This window comes from Zonotrichia leucophrys, chromosome 18, assembly GCF_028769735.1.
Source record: "Zonotrichia leucophrys gambelii isolate GWCS_2022_RI chromosome 18, RI_Zleu_2.0, whole genome shotgun sequence".
Lineage (NCBI taxonomy): Eukaryota > Metazoa > Chordata > Aves > Passeriformes > Passerellidae > Zonotrichia > Zonotrichia leucophrys.
Genome location: NC_088187.1, coordinates 4,267,059 through 4,287,331, shown reverse-complemented (window position 1 = coordinate 4,287,331; position 20,273 = coordinate 4,267,059). Strand labels below are relative to the sequence as shown.

The window sequence follows — 20,273 nt, the reverse complement described above, 5'->3', positions numbered from 1 at the left end:
CCTCACAAGCAGAGAGGCTTGGCTGTTAGAACCCTGGTCACTGAGAATTTCAGATTTCTGTGCTGCCAGGCACTGACCCCCAAGAGAACACTGCATTGACTTGAGGCTGTGGAGAAGCTTCCAAAATGGAATGACAGAACTGGGATTGTGGGTGTGGAGTTTGACTAGAAGTGTGTGATATCATAGGGGAGAAAATTTAGAGTTCAAGGTTTTAGAATATAGTAATATAGATAAAGCAAGATGGAGGTTTTAGGGCAGAGGCTGGTCCGTCTCCTCCTTCTCCTTCTCCTTCTCCTTCTCCTTCTCCTTCTCCTTCTCCTTCTCCTTCTCCTTCTCCTTCTCCTTCTCCTTCTCCTTCTCCTTCTCCTTCTCCTTCTCCTTCTCCTTCTCCTTCTCCTTCTCCTTCTCCTTCTCCTTCTCCTTCTCCTCCTTCTCTTTCTTCTCCATGGGTTTGTGTGGTTTTGCGTAATTGGATTAAAAAGTCCTCATTGCAGGGCATGGGTGGTTGGTTATTGGTTTAAAAGTAAAAATAATTGAGGTGTCATTTCTAAATTGGACAGTTTATCCTTCAAAGGCCTTGTAAAGAGAGATGGGGCTCCATTTTTACCTTGTTAGAGTGAAGTGCTGTAGAACTCATGGTTTGTGAGACTGTGACATAAATAAGAACTAATAAACATCTGAGTCCATCTTGTGCATTTAATCCCAATTTTGGCAGAAAAAGGAGCAGAAGAACCAGCAGGGATGTGCACCTGTGGCTGGAGCTGGTGCACACAGTGTCCCTGCTAAGGCAGGAGGGTGTTGCTGACAAAGCCAGGCACAGAGAATGCTCCCCAGGGCCCCCAGAGCTGCAAGGAGGCAGCAGGGCACTTTTATATGTCCCTCAGGAATTTCATTTGGTTATTGAACCAACAAACCCAGGGGTTCTGTGGTGCAGGACTTTTTCTGGAGGTGTGGGAAGAAGGAAGTTATTCAAGTTATTCCAGGGCAGAGCTGGAATATATATCCTATATAATATATAATATATAATATAATATAATAATAATAATAATAATAATAATAATAATATATAATAATGATAAATTATTAATAATAATATAATATAATATATAATATATAATATAATATATCCTGGGAGCTGGCAGTTTATTCCCTGGTGTCAAGGTAAACCTGGCTGTGTTGGTCTGTCTGGGATTACTTGTGTGGGAATAAGTGAGTTTATAGACCCTGAGTTTATAGACACTGCCAGTCCCTGCTGATGTTTAATGCATCCAGCCCTTTCCTCCTGTCATTCCTTTATAAGGAAAAAACATTTCAGATTGAGTTTCTACCTTATTTTAACTTCTCGTAAAAGAGGGCAGCTTAATTCTTTTGGTGGAACATCAAGTCCAGTGCTCCCTGAGCTGGCATGGTTATTATGGGCACTTGGGAAGATGAAGTAATAAAAAAAAGCCCAGAAATGCTGAGTTCATCAAAAGGGAAGTGGCTGATGGGGTGACAAGTGTGCCTGCAGTCTGGAGATGGCAGGAGAGATAAACACAACCTCCCTGTGGCACATGGAAATGAGAATCTGCCCTGCTCCCCTTCCCCTGCTGGGCTGGGCCATGGGGGTTTATGGGCACAGAAAATTGGGCAGAGAGAGAGCCCAGCCCTGGCTGGACAGCTGGAACACCCTGAGCAGCACAACACCCCCAGCCTGCCCCACTGCAGCTTCCCAAGAGCCACAGCTGGCACACACAGCTGGGCTCTGGGCATTTCAGCCTCCAGAGACAAAGGAGGATTGAAAAAAATAGGGGGAAAAAAATCAACTGGGAGATGTGCTGCAAGCAGGCCAAAAGCAGGGCCAGCTCTGCTCCTTCAGCACATCTGAACTCTGCTGTGCTCATGTGCAAACACCAGAGCCAGAGCTGAGTGCCCAGGCAGGGCTGAGTGCCCAGGGAGGAGGTGCTGAGTGCCCAGTAAGGTGCTGAGTGCCCAGGGATGTGCTGAGTGCCCAGGCAGGGCTGAGTGCCCAGGAAGGTGCTGAGTGCCCAGGGAGGTGCTGAGTGCCCAGGGAGGTGCTGAGTGCCCATGGATGTGCTGAGCCCCCAGAGAGTGCCCAGGGAGGTGCTGTGTGCCCAGGGAAGTGCTGAGTGCCCAGGGAGGAGGTGCTGAGTGCCCAAGAAGGTGCTGAGTGCCCAGCAAGGTCTGAGTGCCCAGGGAAGGCTCTGTGCCCAGAAAAGGCTGTGTGCCCAGGGAAAAGCTGAGTCCCAGGGAGGCCTGCGTCCCTCAGCTGCTGGGCTTTGCCCTGTTCCAGCCCCCAAACTCAGCCCATCCTCAGGGTTTTTCTGCTGCTTGGGGGGTTGCCAGTGGGAGTTTCTCTTGCTGGAAATCTCCCCCTCTCCCTGCTGGCTTGGTGCCCTCTCTCCGTGCCTGCTGCTCTGCCCCCAGACTGCTCAAGGGCCTCTTTCCCATTTAGGGAAACACTGGATGGCCCCTGCTTTTGGCCTGCTTGCAGCACATCTCCCAGTTGATGTTTTTTTCCTATTTTTTCCAATCCTCCTTTGTCTCTGGAGGCTGAAATGCCCAGAGCCCAGCTGTGTGTGCCAGCTGTGGCTCTTGGGAAGCTGCAGTGGGGCAGGCTGGGGGTGTTGTGCTGCTCAGGGTGTGTGACAGTGTGTTCCAGCAGGCAGGGTGAGCCTGAGGGGCTGGTGACAGCAGCACTCCTGTCCTGCAGCAATGATTCAATCAGCAGGAACAAGTGCCCTGCAGCAGGGAAGCCTCAGGCAGGGTCTGCAGGGCTGAGCAGGGGAAAGGGAGAGGAAGCTGAAGGAAATTCCCCTAAAAACTTTGACTCATTACTTTTTATTTTTTACTGCAGGTTTTTAAATCAGCTGTGAAAGTTCTGCATCTGTAGAAGATGCTGAGTAGGCAGTGCTGGGTGGCTGCAAGGCTGGGGAACAGAAGCTGGTGTGGAGACCTGCTGGGAGGGGGCTCTGTATTCCCCTTGCCATTCCCCTTGCCATGCTTTTCCTGCAGCAGAGGCAGCTGGATCTGAGCTCCTGGGCTGCCTCCTGTGTTTGGGACAGATCCCTTGAACCACAGCTCAGGGTGGTTCCTGTAGTGGTGCCCAGCAGAGCTTGGCTCCATCCATCACTGGATCCTGCTGGGGTTATCCTGGGATCTGATAGTGGGAGTTACCCTGGATGTGTCTGGGGTTATCCTGGGACCTGGTTAGTGAGAATTAACCTTGGATATATCTGGGATTATTCTGGGATCTGATAGTGGGAATTGCTTTGGGCATGTCTGGGGTTATCCTGGGATCTGGTAGTGGGATTTACCCTGGATGTGTCTGGGGTTATCCTGGGACCTGGTTAGTGGGCATTTATCTTGGATATGTCTGGTATTATTGTGGGATCTGGCTAATGGAATTTACATTGGATGTGTCTGGGATTATCCTGGGATCTGGTTAGTGAGAATTAACCTTGGATATATCTGGGATTATTCTGGGATCTGATAGTGAGAGTTGCTTTGGACGTGTCTGGGATTATCCTGGATTTGGTTAGTGCAATTTACTTTGGATGTGTTTTGGGTTATCCTGGGATCTGGTTAGTGAGAATTAACCTTGGATATGTCTGGTATTATTGTGGGATCTGGCTAGTGGAATTTACATTGGATGTGTCTGGGATTATCCTGGGATCTGATAGTGGGAGTAACTGTGGACGTGTCTGGGATTATCCTGGGATCTGATAGTGGGATTTACCCTGGATGTGTCTGGGGTTATCCTGGGACCTGGTTAGTGAAATTTACCTTGGATTGTACTGGGATCTGGTTACTGGGAGTTGCTTTGGACATGTCTGGGGGCTATCCTGGAATCTGGTTAGTAAAATTTACCTTTGATGTGTCTGGGATTATCCTGGGATCTGGTAGCTGGAGTTGCTTTGGACGTGTCTGGGATTATCCTGGAATTTGGTTAGTAAAATTTACTCTGGATGTGTCTTGGGTTATCCTGGGATGTGGTTAGTGAGAATTAACCTTGGATATATCTGGTATTTTCCTGAAATCTGGTTAGTAGGAGGAACTTTGGACATGTCTGGGATTATCCTGGAATTTGGTTAGTGAAATTTACTTTGGAAGAGTCTGGGGTTATTCTGGGATCTGATTACTGGGAATTAATATGTCTGGTATTATCCTGGGATACAGTTAGTGAGAGTTGCTTTGGACATGTCTGGGGTTATCCTGGGCTCTGGTTAGTGCGAATCACCTTGGGTGTGTTTTGTGCAGGTCTGAGAGGGCTGTGACAGACTTTTAATGTTTTAATGAGCTGTAACAGCCAAGGCAGAGCCTGTCCATGCTGAGGGCAGCTGCTCCCCAGGGTGCTGCATCCCTTCCCCATTTGCACTCCTTGAGCAGTTGAACAGCACCAATCCTGCCTGACTTTCGTGTGCCCATGTCAGACTTGCCAGGCTCTCCCAGGCAGCTGAGGTGGAGCTGAGGATGTTTCCTCCAAAAATGGCCAGACCATTGCAGGGCATCCATTTCCACCTGCATGGGGACACCCCATGGACTGTGACAGCAATTCCTGTCCTCCTGTGCACCTTCCCCATCCCTGTGTGCTGGAGCTGGAGCAAAGAGAAGCCACCAGTGGTGCCTGGTGCTGTGTGGATGATCACACCTCAGCATCCCCTCTGGTGCTTTCACTGCCGTCTGCCAAAACCTTTAAAAGGAAAGGAAAATTGTGCTCATTCTTCCTCTCCTTCCTCTCCCCCTGCCCTTGTGTCCTGCTCCTGCTGTGCAGTGAGCTCCCACACTGTGTCCATGCTGCCCAGAGGAAGCTGAGTGGGTGTGGGGCTGTGCCTCCATCTGGGAATTGTTCTTATCAAACTGCTTCATGTCAGAAATTATTATTATTACTATTATTACTATTATTACTATTATTATTATTACTATTATTATTATTATTATTATTATTATTATTATTAATAATAATAATAATAATAATATTGTTTTTGTTATTGTTATTGTTATTATTGTTATTACTATTAATTTGATGGTAAGCAGGGAGATCAGGAGGTCCAGCTGCTCCTGAGGCCTGACCTGCAGCCTGTGAAAATTGTTCTTATCAAACTGCTTTATGTCAGAAAGGAGGAATAGTAATAATAATAATAATAATAATAATAATAATAATAATAATAATAATAATTTGATGGTAATCAAGGAGATCAGGAGGTCCAGCTGCTCCTGAGGCCTGACCTGCAGCCTGTGAACCTTTCCAGGGAGTTTTAGGGTCTTTGTGCTGCAGCAGATTTTGCTGCGTGCCTGGAATATCTCGGAGGAGTGGGGAGAAACAACTGGGGGCTGCTGGAAATGGCTCTCTGAGAAGCAGGGGAGAAGCATAAGCAAAGCAAGTTTCCTGCCATGAGGCTGGTAAATTTATGGCTGGAAAGTTTTGGGTTGACAAGGTCGCGAGCTGTGTCTGAGGGAGCAGCAGGGGCTGCCAGAGGAGATTGCCCAGCTCATCCCTGCCCTGCAGTGGGGCTGGGGGGGTCCCACAGTGTCAGAACTCAGTGCATCCCTCTGGGTGTCCAGAGTTGCTGAGGACCCCACCAGGGGGCTGGGAGACCCTGGCACACAGCCCAGAGCACCTGGGGATTTGATTTTGACCCCTGGAGCAAGTTACCAGCTTTGTATGAGCACCTGAAAGTCACAGAGGTTTGAATAGTGTAATAATAAAATTATCACAGGGTGAAAATGTAGATTTTAGGATTTTTGGTATGGGGGTTATGGGGACAAGATGGAGGAATCTGGGCGTGTCCAGCCTTTCTTCTTCTTCTTCTTGTTCTCCATTTTCTGCAGTGATGTTGGCACTTTGGGATTGGTTTAGAGTAGAAGTGCACTGTCTAACACAGGTGATAGGTATTGGGAATTAAGTGTAAATATGTTATAGGTAGTTTGTAGTATAAAAGGACAACACAGAGTGCCTGTGGCTGCCCTGCTGAGCAGATCTCGGCTGGGCAGAAAGAAAATTTTATAGATAAGAATTAATAAACGACCTCAAGACCGAAAAGTGAAGAGTCCAGACTCGTTCTTCAGTTGTGTGGGCTGAAGCAGAGACATCCTGCACATCTCGGGGCAGCAATAACAACCAAAACCCAAGAGTCCACAGGGGTCTGGTGGCCTCGTGTGATGGGACAGGGATGGGGAGCACTGGAGGGTGAGGGACAGTGCCCAGGGCAGCTGGGATGTGTGGGATTTGTGGAAGGGCTGGGCTGTGCCCGCCTCCTCCCCTGGGATGGAGATTCCACCACGTGGAAATAAGACTTTCACATCTGGAGGTGGAGTGCACTGTGCTTGTAGCACTGCCAGTTTATCTATTCCTGCAAATTGTCCCCAGTTAGGGGCTGCTGGGAAGCTGACAGTGCTGGGAACAGCCTCTTTCCAAGGGATTCAGTGTTCTGACTGACCCTCACCTTCTCCTCCCGCCCTGTAACCACCAGTGAAAAGGTGTTCCCTGCCCCAAGGCCCAGGCACTGCAATTCCTCCTGGAGCCAACCACGCAGGAAGGTTTTCCAAAGGAAACGTGCTGAGCCCTGTGTGTGTTAAACTCATTAAGGATGAGCATTGAAGTTGCTGAAGCCTCTTGTTTCTATTAAAACATCTGTGCTGTCATGAGACACTAAGTTCTGTGCCATTTGGCTTTAATGCTAAAAAGCAGTAATTAATAATTATTTTTTAAAAAAATAATTAAAGTAATTAAGTCACTTTTCTGCTTGGATACTAAATTGCACCTCCCAAGTGCTTAGAAAAGTCTGACCTGAAACTGAGAAGAACAAGAGCTTGAGACTGAGTTTGTTTTCACTGCCTGAGGTTCAGGCAGATGCAGTTCCTGATCCTCTTTCCATTTCCTTCCTCTGCAAGCGTGCCCTGCTGTTTAACCAACACCAGGGAGCTGAGCTTCCCTTCCCTGGCATTCCCCTCCCAGGCACGGGGGTGCAGTGCCATGGGGACACCCAGGAGCCTGGGATGATGTCCCTGGGGGCAGCACCACGGCCACAATCACTGCCTTGGCATGGAACTGCTGGCACTGCAGTGACTCCAGCTGTGTGTGCACAGCTCCAGGTTGTGACGGTGTTCACAGGGGTTTTGGGATTGGGGAAGAGGATGAGGATCTGACTCCATGTTTCAGAAGGTTTGATTTATTGTTTTATGATATATATTATATTAAAACTATACTAAAAGAATAGAAGAAAAGGTTTCATCAGAAGGCTGGCTAAGAATAGAATAGAAAGGAATGAAAACAAAGGTTTGTGGCTCGGGCTCTGTGTCCGAGCCAGCTGACTGTGATTGGCCATTAATTTGAAACAACCACATGAGACCAATCACAGATGCACCTGTTGCATTCCACAGCAGCAGACAATCATTGTTTGCATTTTGTTCCTGAGGCCTCCCAGCTTCTCAGGTGGGAAAATCCTAAGGAAAGGATATTTCATAAAAGTCGTCTGTGACACCAGGTCAGATGTGGGAACCCAGAACATCCCTCTGGCTGTCCAGGATGGCCAGGACCCTGCCAGGGGCTCAGAGACCCTGGCACAGAGCCCAAAATACCTGTGGGGTTGTAAATGACCCGTGGAGCAAATTACCAACCTTATATGAAGATTAGCAAGTCACAACATTTTAGGTAGAATAATAGTGAATTTATCACAAGGTGAAAAGGTAGATTTTGGGGTTTTTGGTATGGGGGTTCTGGAGGCAAGATGGAGTGAACTGGGAGTGTCCAGCCTTTCTCCTTCTTCATCTTGGCCTCCATCTTCTGCTGTGATGTTGGCACTTTTAGATTGGTTTAGAGTATAGAAGCTCACTGTCTAACATAGGTGATAGGTATTGAAAAGTAATTGTAAACATTGTACATGTAGTTTTTAGTATAAAGACATAACATTGCCCTGCAGAGTGCCTGGAACTGTCCTGCTGGACGGACCTCGGCGGGGTAGGAGCAAATTTTTTATAGATAAGATACAATAAACAACCTTGAGACAGAGAAATGAAGAGCTCTGACTCCTTCCTCAAGCTCCAGGCTGGCGAAAGAGACTTTCTAACACATCTCGGGGTCACTCTGAGCAGCAAAAGATCCCAACAGTCAGGGGGCTGGGTGGCTGCTCCTTGGAGGGGATGAGACTCAGATCCATGGGAGGGGGTTGGAGGGGCAGAGCTGTGCCCCCCAGCCCAGCTGTGTGCCCCCCAGAGGGTGCTGACCCACAGTATCCTTCCAGCAGGCAAACCCTGGGATCTGGTGCCTGGCTTGAATCCCACCTTGGCCCTGGGTGACCCCATGAATCCCAGGGAGGTGTTTGGGACCATCGGGGATGAGCACAGTGGGAGCAGGACAGACCCAGCTCTGTTTCCAGGGTGTTGGTGCTGCCCCTGCCCTGCTCAGTGGAACCACACCTGGTGGATCCCTTGCTCTGAGAAGAGCAGGCTGGTTCCTCCTCTGTGTGCTGATTTAATGGGGTTAAAGCTGACAGGAAGGCAAACCTTGATCTTCATCTTCTTGAGCATCTGCTGGGGGGGGAGAGGAGGCTGTGGTTGTCTGTGCTTGTTCCTCACCCATCCAGCCCCCATGGGGCACCTCAGCTCCAGAACACCAAGTTTGCTGAGTGCTCTGTTTGTATACTGAAAATCTGAGAAGCTTCAGGGACCTTCTCCTTCCTTGTGCCTTCTTTAATTTCCTACCAGCAGAAACCTCTTTGGCCTTTTGCTCCCTTGATTTCACATCAGTCTCTTTACACCTTATCCCTTTAAAATCTTCTCAGTTGCACTCTTACTGATCCATTTATACCATAACCATATTTGGGGTTGTATTGGGGTATTTTTGCTCCCTTGGCAATGGGGATCTTTGTCCACAGCAGCTCTTTCCTGCAGTGCATCTGTGGGTGATGTTTCTAAAGCCCCATCCCCTCTCCACCCTCCTGTGGGGTGTGAGTGATGCTGGGCAGCCAGGATGGATCATGAGGGAGCTCTAATGGTTTCTGCCTTGCTGCTAAAAGTCTCAAATTTAATACAATTTAGGAGTTACTTTAATTTTGTGACATTGGTGGCTTGTGGCCATGCTGGGACCTACAGGGGCAGTGAAGTCCTTCGTGCTGAGGCTGTTTTCTGGAGCAAACTCTATATTAAAATCCCTTTAAGTGCTGCCCTTCTGCCATTCTGCCATATTTTGTCTTTTTCCTGTTATCCACTCTTCAAAGTTACCTGACCCGCTGTGTGGCACTAAGGGATGAGATCCAACAGCATTTTAAAAAATAAATAAATAAATAAATAAATAAATAAATAAATAAATAAATAAGTTTGTTATCCAGAAATCTCAAATTAGCCACCCTGTTTAGAACTATTTTAGCTTTTCCCATGCTCTTGGTTTCCCTGCAGAGGAAGGGAAGTGTGACCAGCGTCCATCCTCCCCGTGCTCCCTACCCTGGGGAAGCAGGAGGATCCTCTGGAGCCTCTTTTGGTGACAATTCCTGCGTCATCAGGGCTGGGCTGTTCCCTCATCCCCACGAAACCACGGGCAGAGGGGATGGGAGCCGTGGCTGATTTTCCTTCCGGAGTTCCCTCATCCCCAGGCTGGGACAGCAGCACTTCCCAAGGTTTAGGGGCAATTCCCAAGGGTTAGGGGCACTTCCCAAGGTTTAGGGGCAATTCCCAAGGTTTGGGACAATCAAGGGTAGGGCAATTCCCAAGGTTAGGGCATCCCAAGGTTTAGGGGCACTTCCCAAGGGTTAGGGGCACTTCCCAAGGGTTAGGGGCACTTCCCAAGGTTTAGGGGCAATTCCCAAGGGTTAGGGGCACTTCCCAAGGGTTAGGGGCACTTCCCAAGGGTTAGGGGCCCCCAGCACTGCTCCCTGCCCTGCTGGGATGGCCTGCCAGCTCCCTGGTGCAGAGTGACATCTGTCCCGTGCCTCAGTTTCCCCAGCTGTCACATGGAGATGACTGCAGCTCTCCCAGGTGGGTTTGGAGCAGAGGCAGGAACTCAGCACGGCAAGGAGCAGAGGGGAAGGTGATGGTAACAACCTTTATTTTTGGTTTGTGAGAAGAGCTCCACCATTCCTTCACCTTTGGGTGATACAAATCTGTGTCTCCCTGTGACCCTGCCTCTTGGGATCTTCTGCTGCTCAGAGTGACTTCAGATGTGTTAGAAAGTTTCTTTTCTTAGCCTGGTGGTGGAAGGAGTCAGAACTCTTCATTTTTTGGGCTCAAGGTTGTTTATTGTTTCTTATCTATAAAATTCTTTCTCTTGACTTGCTGAGGTCTGCTCAGCAAGACAGTTAGAGGCACTTTGCTAGCCTCTGGGGCAATGTTATTTTTTTATACTAAAAACTCTGTACAATATTTGTAATTACTTTCTAATACTTATTACTTATGTTAGACAGTGAGCTTTTATTCTAAACTAATCTAAAAGTGCCAACATCACAGCAAAAGGTGGAGGCTAAGAAGGAGAAAGGCTGGACGTGCTCAGATTATTTTATTTTGTTTCTTGAACTTTCATTCTAAAAATTTTTAAAATTTCTTTTTTACTTTGTGATAAATTCACTATTATTTTATTTAAACTTTTGTGGCTTGTAATTCTTCATATAAGGTTGGTAATTGTTTTTTCCAAGGGCTGAATCAAGGGCACAGGGGTCTTGGGCTCTGTGCCAAGGTCTCTGAGCTCCTTGGGCAGGGGCTCGAGTTTTCTAGGGCAGCCAGAGGAATTTCTTGGGTTCTGCCACCTGCCCTGGTGCTGAGCTGGAAGTGATGCCCTGAGCACACTGCAGGTGCCTCCACCCATCCCCTGCACCTTCCCAGAAAGGCTGGGGAGGAGCTTTCACCTGAGATCAGCAGCAAGGAAAGGTGTTTGTGCTCTCAAAGAAACACTGAGTGGTTAATAATAATGAAATTTAGCTGCTCCTACATGGTCATTTTGGTCTGTAAGCCTCAAAGCATGGGGTGGAAAAGGCCATAATCAATAAAGAGTTTTGTTTTCTAAATAACATATGAGGAGGAAGGGGAAGATCCTGTGGGTCTTCAGAGCTGCCTTCACAATTGCTCACTTCTGTGTAGGTGATACTTTAAGGCTCAGGTAGCCACAATGAGTCACGGCCCCAGCTAACCCAGCCTGATGCTCATGACTGCAGCAGATTGTGAGACTGATAAGAGCTTCAGAAAAACCTTGACTTGTGGGAGGAGGAAAATCTGCCTGAAAAACTGCATTCTTAGCAGCCTGCAAGGAAAGTGCAGAGTGCTGCTTGAAATGGCTTTGGATAGGAAAGTCCCTTTTCTGCCTTGGCCTGTTAAAGGATCTTCTGAAGCTGATACCTGTCGTCTCCTTGGTTGGTTGCATTTTTTTCTCTTATGTTTTTTTTTTTTTCTCCTATGATTTTTTTTCTCCTTGAAATCTCCTTTCTAAGCCTGGTTGCTTTGTGATCCCCCACACCCATGCCAGGTTAGAAGCTGTGACCAGCCCTGGCTGCTTCTGGGGGAGTTTGAGCTGAGATCTGGAGAAGCCCTTGAGGAACATCCCTCCTTTTACCCTGAGCCCAGGGGTAAAGCACCCAGAGAGAAAAGGGTTAAAGCTTCTTTTCATCCATTTTTAGCTTGGTACCTGTAACTGAGTGCTCAGCAGATTTTACAGACTGCCTTTCTGGGGGCAGGAAATAACTTCTAGGCCAATAAAACAACTTTGCAGGAAGTTTTTGCTCATCTGAAGAGCAGGGTGATGGTGAAGGAGAAAGGGCTGGGCAGTCAGTGGTGGCCTGGTGTAGTAATGAAACAAGAAATATTTCTACTGTAATGTAACACAGCAAGGAAAATATTTACCTAAAATTCTCCTGCAGCCAGTGCTTTGGAGAGCAGGAATTTTATCTTGAGCAGCAGTTGCTGTGGAGAGGATCCCAAAGGTCTTATCAAAGCAGGAGCTTGAGGTGAGGTTCCTGGAACAGTAAAAACAGTGAGTGAGACCCTTGGTTGTGTGAGCAAGGGGAGCAGCAAGGGATAGAAGAGATGAGATCTGCTCTCTTCCTTTTGAAAAGGGAGCTCTTTCTCTTTTCAGATAAAAATTAAAATGTAATTACAAACACCTGTGATGTGTCTGGGGGAAGGAGCAGGAAGGGCGGAGAAGTGCCTGAAGAAAATCCCTGCCACAAGGACAGAGGGAGCAGAACCTGATTAGTTTATCTAAGGCAGTGTAGGTGATGTGATCACTGTGGGACATCTTTCATCAGGAGAAGTCTGAGGGTCCTCAATCTCCTCCATCCACCTGGAAAAGGCAAACCAGGGGCTGTGTCGAACTGTGTTTGGCTGAGCAGTACAGCACACACTGGTGCTGTGCTGACCAAAACCCAGTTCCAGAGGAGGAGGCAGGTTCTCCATCCCTGTGGAGAAGGATTGCCTGCTTTTGTAGAAGCTTCCCAGGGTTGTCTGTCTTTGTAGAAGAAGGTTTTGGCTAAACATGAGCTTTTGGGTTGAGGATGCAGGTAGAAAACCAGGTGAAGTGGAGCTTGGTTATGTGCAGCTTGGGGGATGGTTTTTCTGGGCTGATGCTCTTGTAAAGCTGTGCTTCTGACATGGCTCAATGAGATAAAAGGGCAAGAGAATCTCCAAAAGAGAGAAGGATGGGGTTATCTCCCTGGAGGAAAGCTTGCTCCTCTTCTTCTAGCAGGAGTTTGGGGTATGTGCTATGAGGTGAGCTGTTTACATACCTTGCTGCTTTAAATATTTACTGTTAGAGCTCTGGATATTCTTGTTATTGTTCAGTTGCTGTAATTTTCCATCTTTCTCTCCCCCTCTCAGTGCCTTAGGTGCACATGGGTGCAATATGACCCAGCTGGTTTTAATGAAAAGGAACTCCTACTTCTAGCCCGGATATTTTATTTCACACTTCATGGGGCTCGCCTCTGGGCCGCTCCATTTGCTGAACTTTTATTAGATCCAGGATGATAACATAACCCAAATTGCCTTTGCTTGGGAAACACAGAGTGACCCAGGGAGCTGGGACTGACCCAGGGAGCTGGGACTGACCCAAACTGCCCCAACCTCTTCTGCTGAAGTGCTTTGAGCTCCTTCACCAGCTCCACCAGACGTCATTGTGACGCTCCCACCACAGTCCATCAAGAAGGTTTTGAGGTTTTTTCTAGTGGTTTATTTCTTCTTGCCTCCTGTTGACCTCAAAAACAGAGTTCCCATCACAGCATCACCCCAATCCCTGTGTGACCACAGCTCAGAGAGTGCCACCAAACTCCAAGCAGGGGCTGTCATGTTGAATCTTATGGGATTTGCAAGCGGGTAGGCTGTGAACATCAAAAAAATGTGCTTGGTCCTTCCTCAGATTGCTTGTATTGCTCTTTTAAAGTCTTGTTTACAATGAGGATTTTTAGGTTGTCTTGCTTAGTTTTTGTTTTGTTTTGCTTTGTTTCTTCCTGCTCAAACCCATTCTACAACTTTGTGATGAGGCTGCAGTCAGGATGTTTAACAGATTTTGTAAAAGGCTAATAATCCAGGTTCTGTTCTTCCAAGTCAGCGAGTCATCAATGATTTTTAACAAAGAGGGACTTTTTTCTCACTCAGTAACAAAGTTAATTATTGACAGCTACATTTTTACCTGCTGGAAATGGATTGCTGGTGTGACCCGCATAAGACTGCTTGGGAGGGGAAAAATAAAGACACTTTCTTTCAAAAATCAATGCCAGTGACACGGGCCAGCCCTCTGTGGTGGGGACAGCAGGGAGCTGGCACCCGGGTGCTGAGCTCAGTGCCACAGGAGCTGCAGGTCCATGGCCATTCCTGTTCTCCTCCAAGCCATGGAGAACAGCAGGTGGTGCTCAGCCAGGATGGCACCAAGGAGTTTTACAGGCACTGTATTGCAGGAAAGGCATTTTTGTTTGCATTTGTGATGCAGAGAGATGCAGAGCTGTCCCTCCCCACGCTGCTCTGGTGGTTTGTGACACCACAAGGAGAGCAAAAAATGAAAGAGCTGAGCACTGCTGCCTGCCAGAGGAGAGGAAACCCACTGTACCTGCCCTAAAATATCATACCTCTGTTGTAAAGGTGCTCTCAAGATTATTTAAACAGTTCTCATGGTTTCAAGTAATGCCTTTCCTTGGACAGTGTGGAGAACCTGGAGCTGGTTGAGTCTGGGAAATTGGTACTGTTGGTTTCATTTTCTGGTTCATTTACACTCTGGGGGAGTCTGTGGTGTTTGCAGACTTTAAATGTGTGAAATTAAAAGGGTGATGTCTGTGGTGAAGCTCATACTTTCTGCAGTGACTGTACTACTATTTTACATCATTTTCCTTTATGGCTCACCCCAAGTGGACTGAAAGCCCAACCCATTCATTTTTCCTTTCCTGTTGATGTGCCTGGACACATTTCAGGGGGTATCATCACTTTAAAATGATGCTATTAAAACACAGGGCGGGGAGGATAAAAAAGAGGGTCAAGAGGGCAGGATTTGAATCAACACCGGAAAGGGAGAAGCATCAGCTAGCGAGATGCTCAACCTGGGAGGGTGTGAGAGGTGGGGAAGGGGCAGCAGTGTCACGGACGGGGCTGGTGTCGATGCCAGAGCGTTTTCCTCGCTGGCTGGGGCTGGAGCGGAGGGAGCTGTGGCAGCACCGAGCGCTGGGCTCAGCATCGGGGCAAGTTTTGCCTCCCCTCTGCTCCTTCCTGCAGCGCTGATTTTCCAGAGGGGGCTGCTCGGATTCGGCAGCGGTTTGTTAACCCAGCGCCGGTTTGATTTCGAGCAACCACAAAACGGAGCGTGGCCGAGTTGTCCCTTTCCAAACAAGGCTAAACCCAGAAGCGAAAAGGCTCCATCAGCGCCGGAGAACATCGGGGCAGCGACCCACCCGTGTGGGGCCGCTTCCACCCTCCGTGGGGCAGCGCTGCTTGGTTCCCCAGCCTGTTCCCCGTCACTGGGGCTCCGAGCCGAGGGCACAGCGGGCCCGGGGGATGCGGTATAACCCGGGGGTGCCCAGAACATCGGGGCCGCTTCCACCCGTGTGGGGCCGCTTCCACCCTCCGTGGGGCAGCGCTGCTTGGTTCCCCAGTGTGTTCCCCGAGCGGAGGGCACAGCGGTATAACCCGGGGTACGCGGTGTAACCCGGGGCGCACACCAGGGCGGGGCGGGGGTCGCGGCCGCCGCCCCGCGGAGGGGCCGGCGCGGCGGAGGGGGCGGCGTGACGGGCGTGGGGAGCAGCCAGTGCGCGGCGAGGGGCCGTGCCGGGCCGGGCCGGGCTGGGCCGGGCCGGGGGCATGGCTGGCTGCCCGGCGGGGCGGGGGGCGGCCGCAGCCGCTCGCCCTCCGCCATTCGCGCGGCCGCAGCGCGCACCGCGGAGCCGGGGGGCAGCGCCCCGCGCCCCGCCATGGCCGACCCGGCCGTCAGCGCCCACCTGGAGGGCATCATCTCCGACTTCGAAGGTGGGTGGGGCGCGGGGGTTGCAAAGGGGGACCCACGGAGGGAGCAGCCGCTTTTTGGGGTTCAGCGGGGAGGAGCCGCCGTCCTGCTTTTATTTTCAGTCTATGGAGCACTTAATAGTTGCTGCGTTTGCAGAGGGAGAGCCTGGGGAAAGCTCCGTGTGTCTGAAGCCAAAAGCGGAGAGGGCTGAGCTGGGCTCGGCTTCCCTCGGGCTCGGCGTCCCCAGGCTCGGCTGCCGCAGCCTCCCCGCACCGCTGGAGCCCCCGGTGGGGTCCTGGGCCAGGCTGGGGTGGCGCCCCGCGGGTAGGGAGGGCTGGAAGGAGCGGGATGCCCCAGGGAGGCATCCCCAGGGCTGTCGGTGCCTTTTGTCCGGAGCGGCTGCGGCCGCTGGTGTATCTGCCAAGGCAGGGTCTTACGGGGTGTTTCTCCTTTCCTGCCCTTCCCGTGTTCATTTATGTAGTTTTTTCAGCTGAAAACACCAGACCAGACTGAAAGTCTGAAAAGAAAGCCCCTTCTGTTGATTCCCACTTTTGGGGTGCAAACCCAGCCCTGGGATGTGGATAACGATCCCACTTTCCCGAATCCCTGCAGCGGGAGCTCTGCAGTTGTTGTCCCGTGGCAGAGCTCCAGCGCCCTTGGAGGATCTGCCCGTGCGGACCGGGACGGCTTCTCCCCCGCTCCTCTCGCCTGGTATTCTGCTTTTTCCAAGCGAGATAAGCCAGCGGGGAGCGTGCTGCTGCCAGATGGGTCTGGGAGTGAGAGACAGGCAGAGGAGGGCTGGGGGGCCGTGCCTGGAGCAGGCGTTGAGAGATCGGCTCGAAGGGAGCTCATCTTCCTCCCGAGCAGAGTTTTGGAAGAGCGGCTCCATCCATCCCTGCGCGTCCTGGCAGCGACCCAAGCGGAGCTTTGTGCAGCGGTTTCTGGAAAAAAAAAAAAAAAAAAAAAAGAGGAAAAAAGAAAAAGAATCCGAAATAGCGGAGATGTTGGGGCCGCGCGGTGAAAGCTTATCCAGGGGCTGCGTGTGCAGCGCTATAGGCTGAGGCTCCTCCGCCTCCTGGAGAAGCCGGGCTGACCTTGGGCAAGAGAGCTCTGCTGGTTTTCCTGCTGGGGAGCCGAGGGGGCTCCGAGAGCCGGGGTTCCTCTTCCAGGTCAGGCAGGAAACGGGTGGCAAAGCTGGGGTCCCTGCTGTAGGGTTTAGACACGGTCACCTCCCCTGGCATCCCCTGCCCCGGGCTTTGGCCACGGTCACCATCCCCTGGGCTCTCCCCAGCGCAGGAGGCTGAGGGAAGTCACGTCCCTCGGGCAGATTGGGACTAACAAGTGTTGGGACACAGAGTGACCCGAATCCGCCGCCCCTTTGGGTTCAAGGGCGCCTTTGTGACTGTCCTTGAGCTTCCCCACGTAGGGCTGCGAGCTGATGTAATTACCGCTTCCCTCTGCTGCCCCAATTGCATTTAAATCTCTGAAGAATGAGTAATTCCCCACTCGGATACGATAAAGGCTCTGCTGTGGGCCCTGTTTGGGCTGTGTGTGTTCCTCCGTGGCACCCAGCAGCTCCGTCCTGCCTTTATTTTCAGTCTATGGAGCACTTAACAGTTCCTGCCAGTGCAGAGGGAGAGGCTGGGGAAAGCTCCGTGTGTCTGAAGCCAAAAGGTCTGGCCTTGCCCTTGAGCAGGGATCCGGGCTACTGTTTCACAATTTAATTAGCTCTCAGCCTGGCACAGCAGCTTCCCAAAAAGCAGCAATTAATCTGCAGCCCGGAGGGCAGGAGATGCAGTGTTCCCGACTGCTGGGTGGGTACCTCAGCCTCACGCAGCCCCTGGCCAAGCAGCAGAGATCTGCCAAAAAAACACCACGGAGCAGCAAGAGCAGAGCATCCCCAGCTCTCTTTGTTCCCTGCAGTCACACTCTGCCTGCCCTCCCCAGCCACCCTGGCTGTTCCTGCCTGTTTTCCTCGCAGCATCCGTGCCAGTTTTCCTCCCAGCATCCCTGCCTGGCTCCTTGTCCCTGCTGTGTTGCAGCAGGCAGGGAGCTGCAGCCTTGGCTGGGGAGCTGCCAGCCTGGGGAGGCTCCAGAGGCCCCTGGGGAGGGGGAAGCAGCACCAGGTACTTGATTCCAGTTCAATTTCCAGATTAAAGCAACGTTTGAGAACAAAACAGAGCGCAGCAGAGTGTGTTTTCCTCGTGCCCAGTGCTGTGATGGGGATGCTCACAGTGCCCATCTTGCACTGACCAGCAGGTCCTGCAGGAGGAGGGCACTAGAAAAGTCCAGGGAGGACTGGCCCAGTCCTCTTCTGCCCCAGAGGAGCTGTGGCTGTCCCATCCCTGGAAGTGTTCAAGGCCAGGCTGGATGGGACCATGAGCAGCTTTGTTTAGTGGAAGGTGTTCTCTGCCCATGGCAGAGGGGTTGGGAATAGATGATTTGTAAGGTCTCTCCCAACCAAAGCCATTCTATGATTCCAATCCCCCTTATTTGACTGACAAAAGCTTCCCTGTCTCTAATGGGACAGAGCATCACTAGGTCTGTGGTTTGCCAGCATTTACAGACAATAACACCTCTGCCTCTGGGTTTATAGATCCTGGCAGGATTTCAGGAGTGTGGCTGGTGCAGCTGTGGTTCCAGCAGTGCTTCCCAGGCTCACCTCTGCTCTGAGGGGGCTCTGGGTCCCTCAGCTCCCCGGGGTCTCAGCACAGAGCCTGAGCTGCAGGGAGGGGAGGCTGCAGTGCTGAACCCACCTGGTGAGGTGCCAATCCCTGCAGCCCAGAGCTGCCTGACCCAGCCAGGCTGGCTGATGTGGGAGTGCTGGAGTCCATAAATGGTGCCCCACTGTGCAGGGGTGATGCCCCTGCTCACAGCTTTGGTTGGTTGTGATGCTGCACGAAGATAATCCCACAGCGTGGAACTCCTCATCCTGCCAGAGCTTTGTGCACTCAGTTTCTGCTGCCTGGTGGTGAGACAGGGGAGATCTGCTCCAGTCCCTCGTGCCAGGGTGACTGAGGTGTGTTTTTGCTGGCAGTTTCTGGTGCAGAGCACCAATGCCAAGCACTCCTTGCCTTTGCCAGTGCTGTCAGTCAGCACCAGATTGGTTTCCCTGTAATGTTGAAACACAAATTGTCACAGTGGGTGTAAACTGTGCCTGCTGGAAGTGCTGAGTGGGGCTGTGAGTGTGTGGAGAGGCAGGAGGGTTCCCAGGGGTTCTGTGTGGGGGCAAGTTTGCTCTGGCAGAGACCATGAGACAGCATTTGTGGATGGCTCCTAATCCCTGATTTTCCTATTGCTCAGAGCCCAGCTCCCTTGGGAATGTGTGCTGGCTGTGGGTGAGCCTTGGCAATGCTGTGGAGCTGGGTGGGGAGCCTCCAGCCCTGCCAGGACATGACACTGCTGATCAGAGGGTTTCTCTGGCCATTTTATTTATTTACTCTTCCTTATTATTACACACTTTTCAGACACTTCTCTCACCACCCAATGCAGGGTATTTTTAGCATCTCACCAGCGGACTTTGTCCCAATGAGGTACAAACTCATGATAAGTTATATCCCAGTGCCACCAAAAAATCATCACCCCGCTCATTTTCAGGAGGACTCTGCATTATAAATAGACTTTTCTACGTGCACAAAACTCACAGACTCATCTTTAAAACCTCCTTGAGCAGATGCCTGGGATGTCTGTGGGACACGTGGCCGTGCTGCACCCCTGGGCTGTGCAGGGCCCTGTTCCTGCTGCCCCTGGAGCAGCTGCAGCTGCATGCTGCACATGCTGGGACTCACCCCGGGCTAATATTAGCAGGAGCATGCCAATGTGGGTGATGTGCCTTGAATCCAGCAGGCTGGAAAGGCCTGGAAATGGGATTTGCTTCGTTTTTGTGTGTCTCTCTCAGGCCCAAGGTGTGTCCCCCAAGCCCAGCCCCAGGGTTTGCAGGATGAGGTGCAGGCAGGGAGCTGAGCGTGTGACTAACAGTCCCTGGTGTGCCAGGGCTCAATGCCTGGAAAAGGAAATGCAAAAAGATCTTTCCTATTTCCATCTTGGATCATCCCAGCCCTGGGAGTGAAGCAAAGCTCCTCAATTGTTGGATTTCCTGGGCTGTCCACAAGAAGTCACACAGTGACTGGTTTCTCCTGGAGCTCTTTGTGGCCAGCTCGGTGTGGGCACAGCCAGAGCTGCTCCTGAAAGACAGCAAATCCCCTCTGACACCCTCAAAGCTGGGCTTTACAGCCACTTCAGAGTGTTCTCTCTCTCATTCCACATCTGTGTTTCTCTACCTGGGGCAAAAGGACGGGCTGGATGGGCGTTTTCTGCCAAATCCTCCTGTGGTGGGAGAGGAAGGAGCCAGAGGAAGGTGCCTGTGGGAAGGGAAGTTTTGTGTCTTCCCCAGCAGAAGTTGTCTTCCCCTGCAGAACTGGCCTTTGAGCCACAGAGTCAAAAGCCTGCATCTGCCTGGTCGCAGCCCTGGCTACCTGCTACTGTGGGCTGGATTTTTCCCTGTGTAAATCTAATTCTTTGGGAATAAAAAGGTTGTGAGGGAGTGCAAAGGGAAGAATTTATGATCTCTCTGTCCGTGTGAACTGGGCTCTGGGATGGCCTCTGGCCCTGGTTTGGCTGTAGGATCATCCAGAGGTTGTTGTTTACAGTCCTGTTGTGCAGGATGGGCTGGGCTGTGTGTCCCACCATGGCACTGAGCAGTGTCCCTGGAGCTGGGCTGTGTGTCCCACCGTGGCACTGAGCAGTGTCACAGCAGGGCTGTGTGTCCCACTGTGGCACTGGGCAGTGTCACAGCAGGGCTGTGTGTCCCACCGTGGCACTGAGCAGTGTCCCTGGGCTGTCACATCAGGGCAGGCACCAGGGCTGGCTCAGGTGA

The 20,273-nt window shown here is 51.0% G+C and overlaps 1 protein-coding gene across 4 annotated transcripts in view; it reads left to right on the top strand.

Moving 5' to 3' along the window:
* Nucleotides 1-20,273, top strand: part of SEPTIN9 (septin 9) — a 150,771-nt gene that overhangs the window by 59,719 nt on the left and 70,779 nt on the right. Inside the window, exon 1 of one of the 4 annotated variants that reach the window (XM_064728371.1) lies at nt 15,249-15,420. The exons of the other annotated variants lie outside the window; for them this stretch is intronic. Within the exon in view, the coding sequence (XP_064584441.1) occupies nt 15,366-15,420 (55 nt within the window). The 5' untranslated portion in view covers nt 15,249-15,365. Of the gene's footprint in view, nt 1-15,248; nt 15,421-20,273 lie in introns of those variants that run through there. 4 annotated transcript variants of the gene reach the window in all.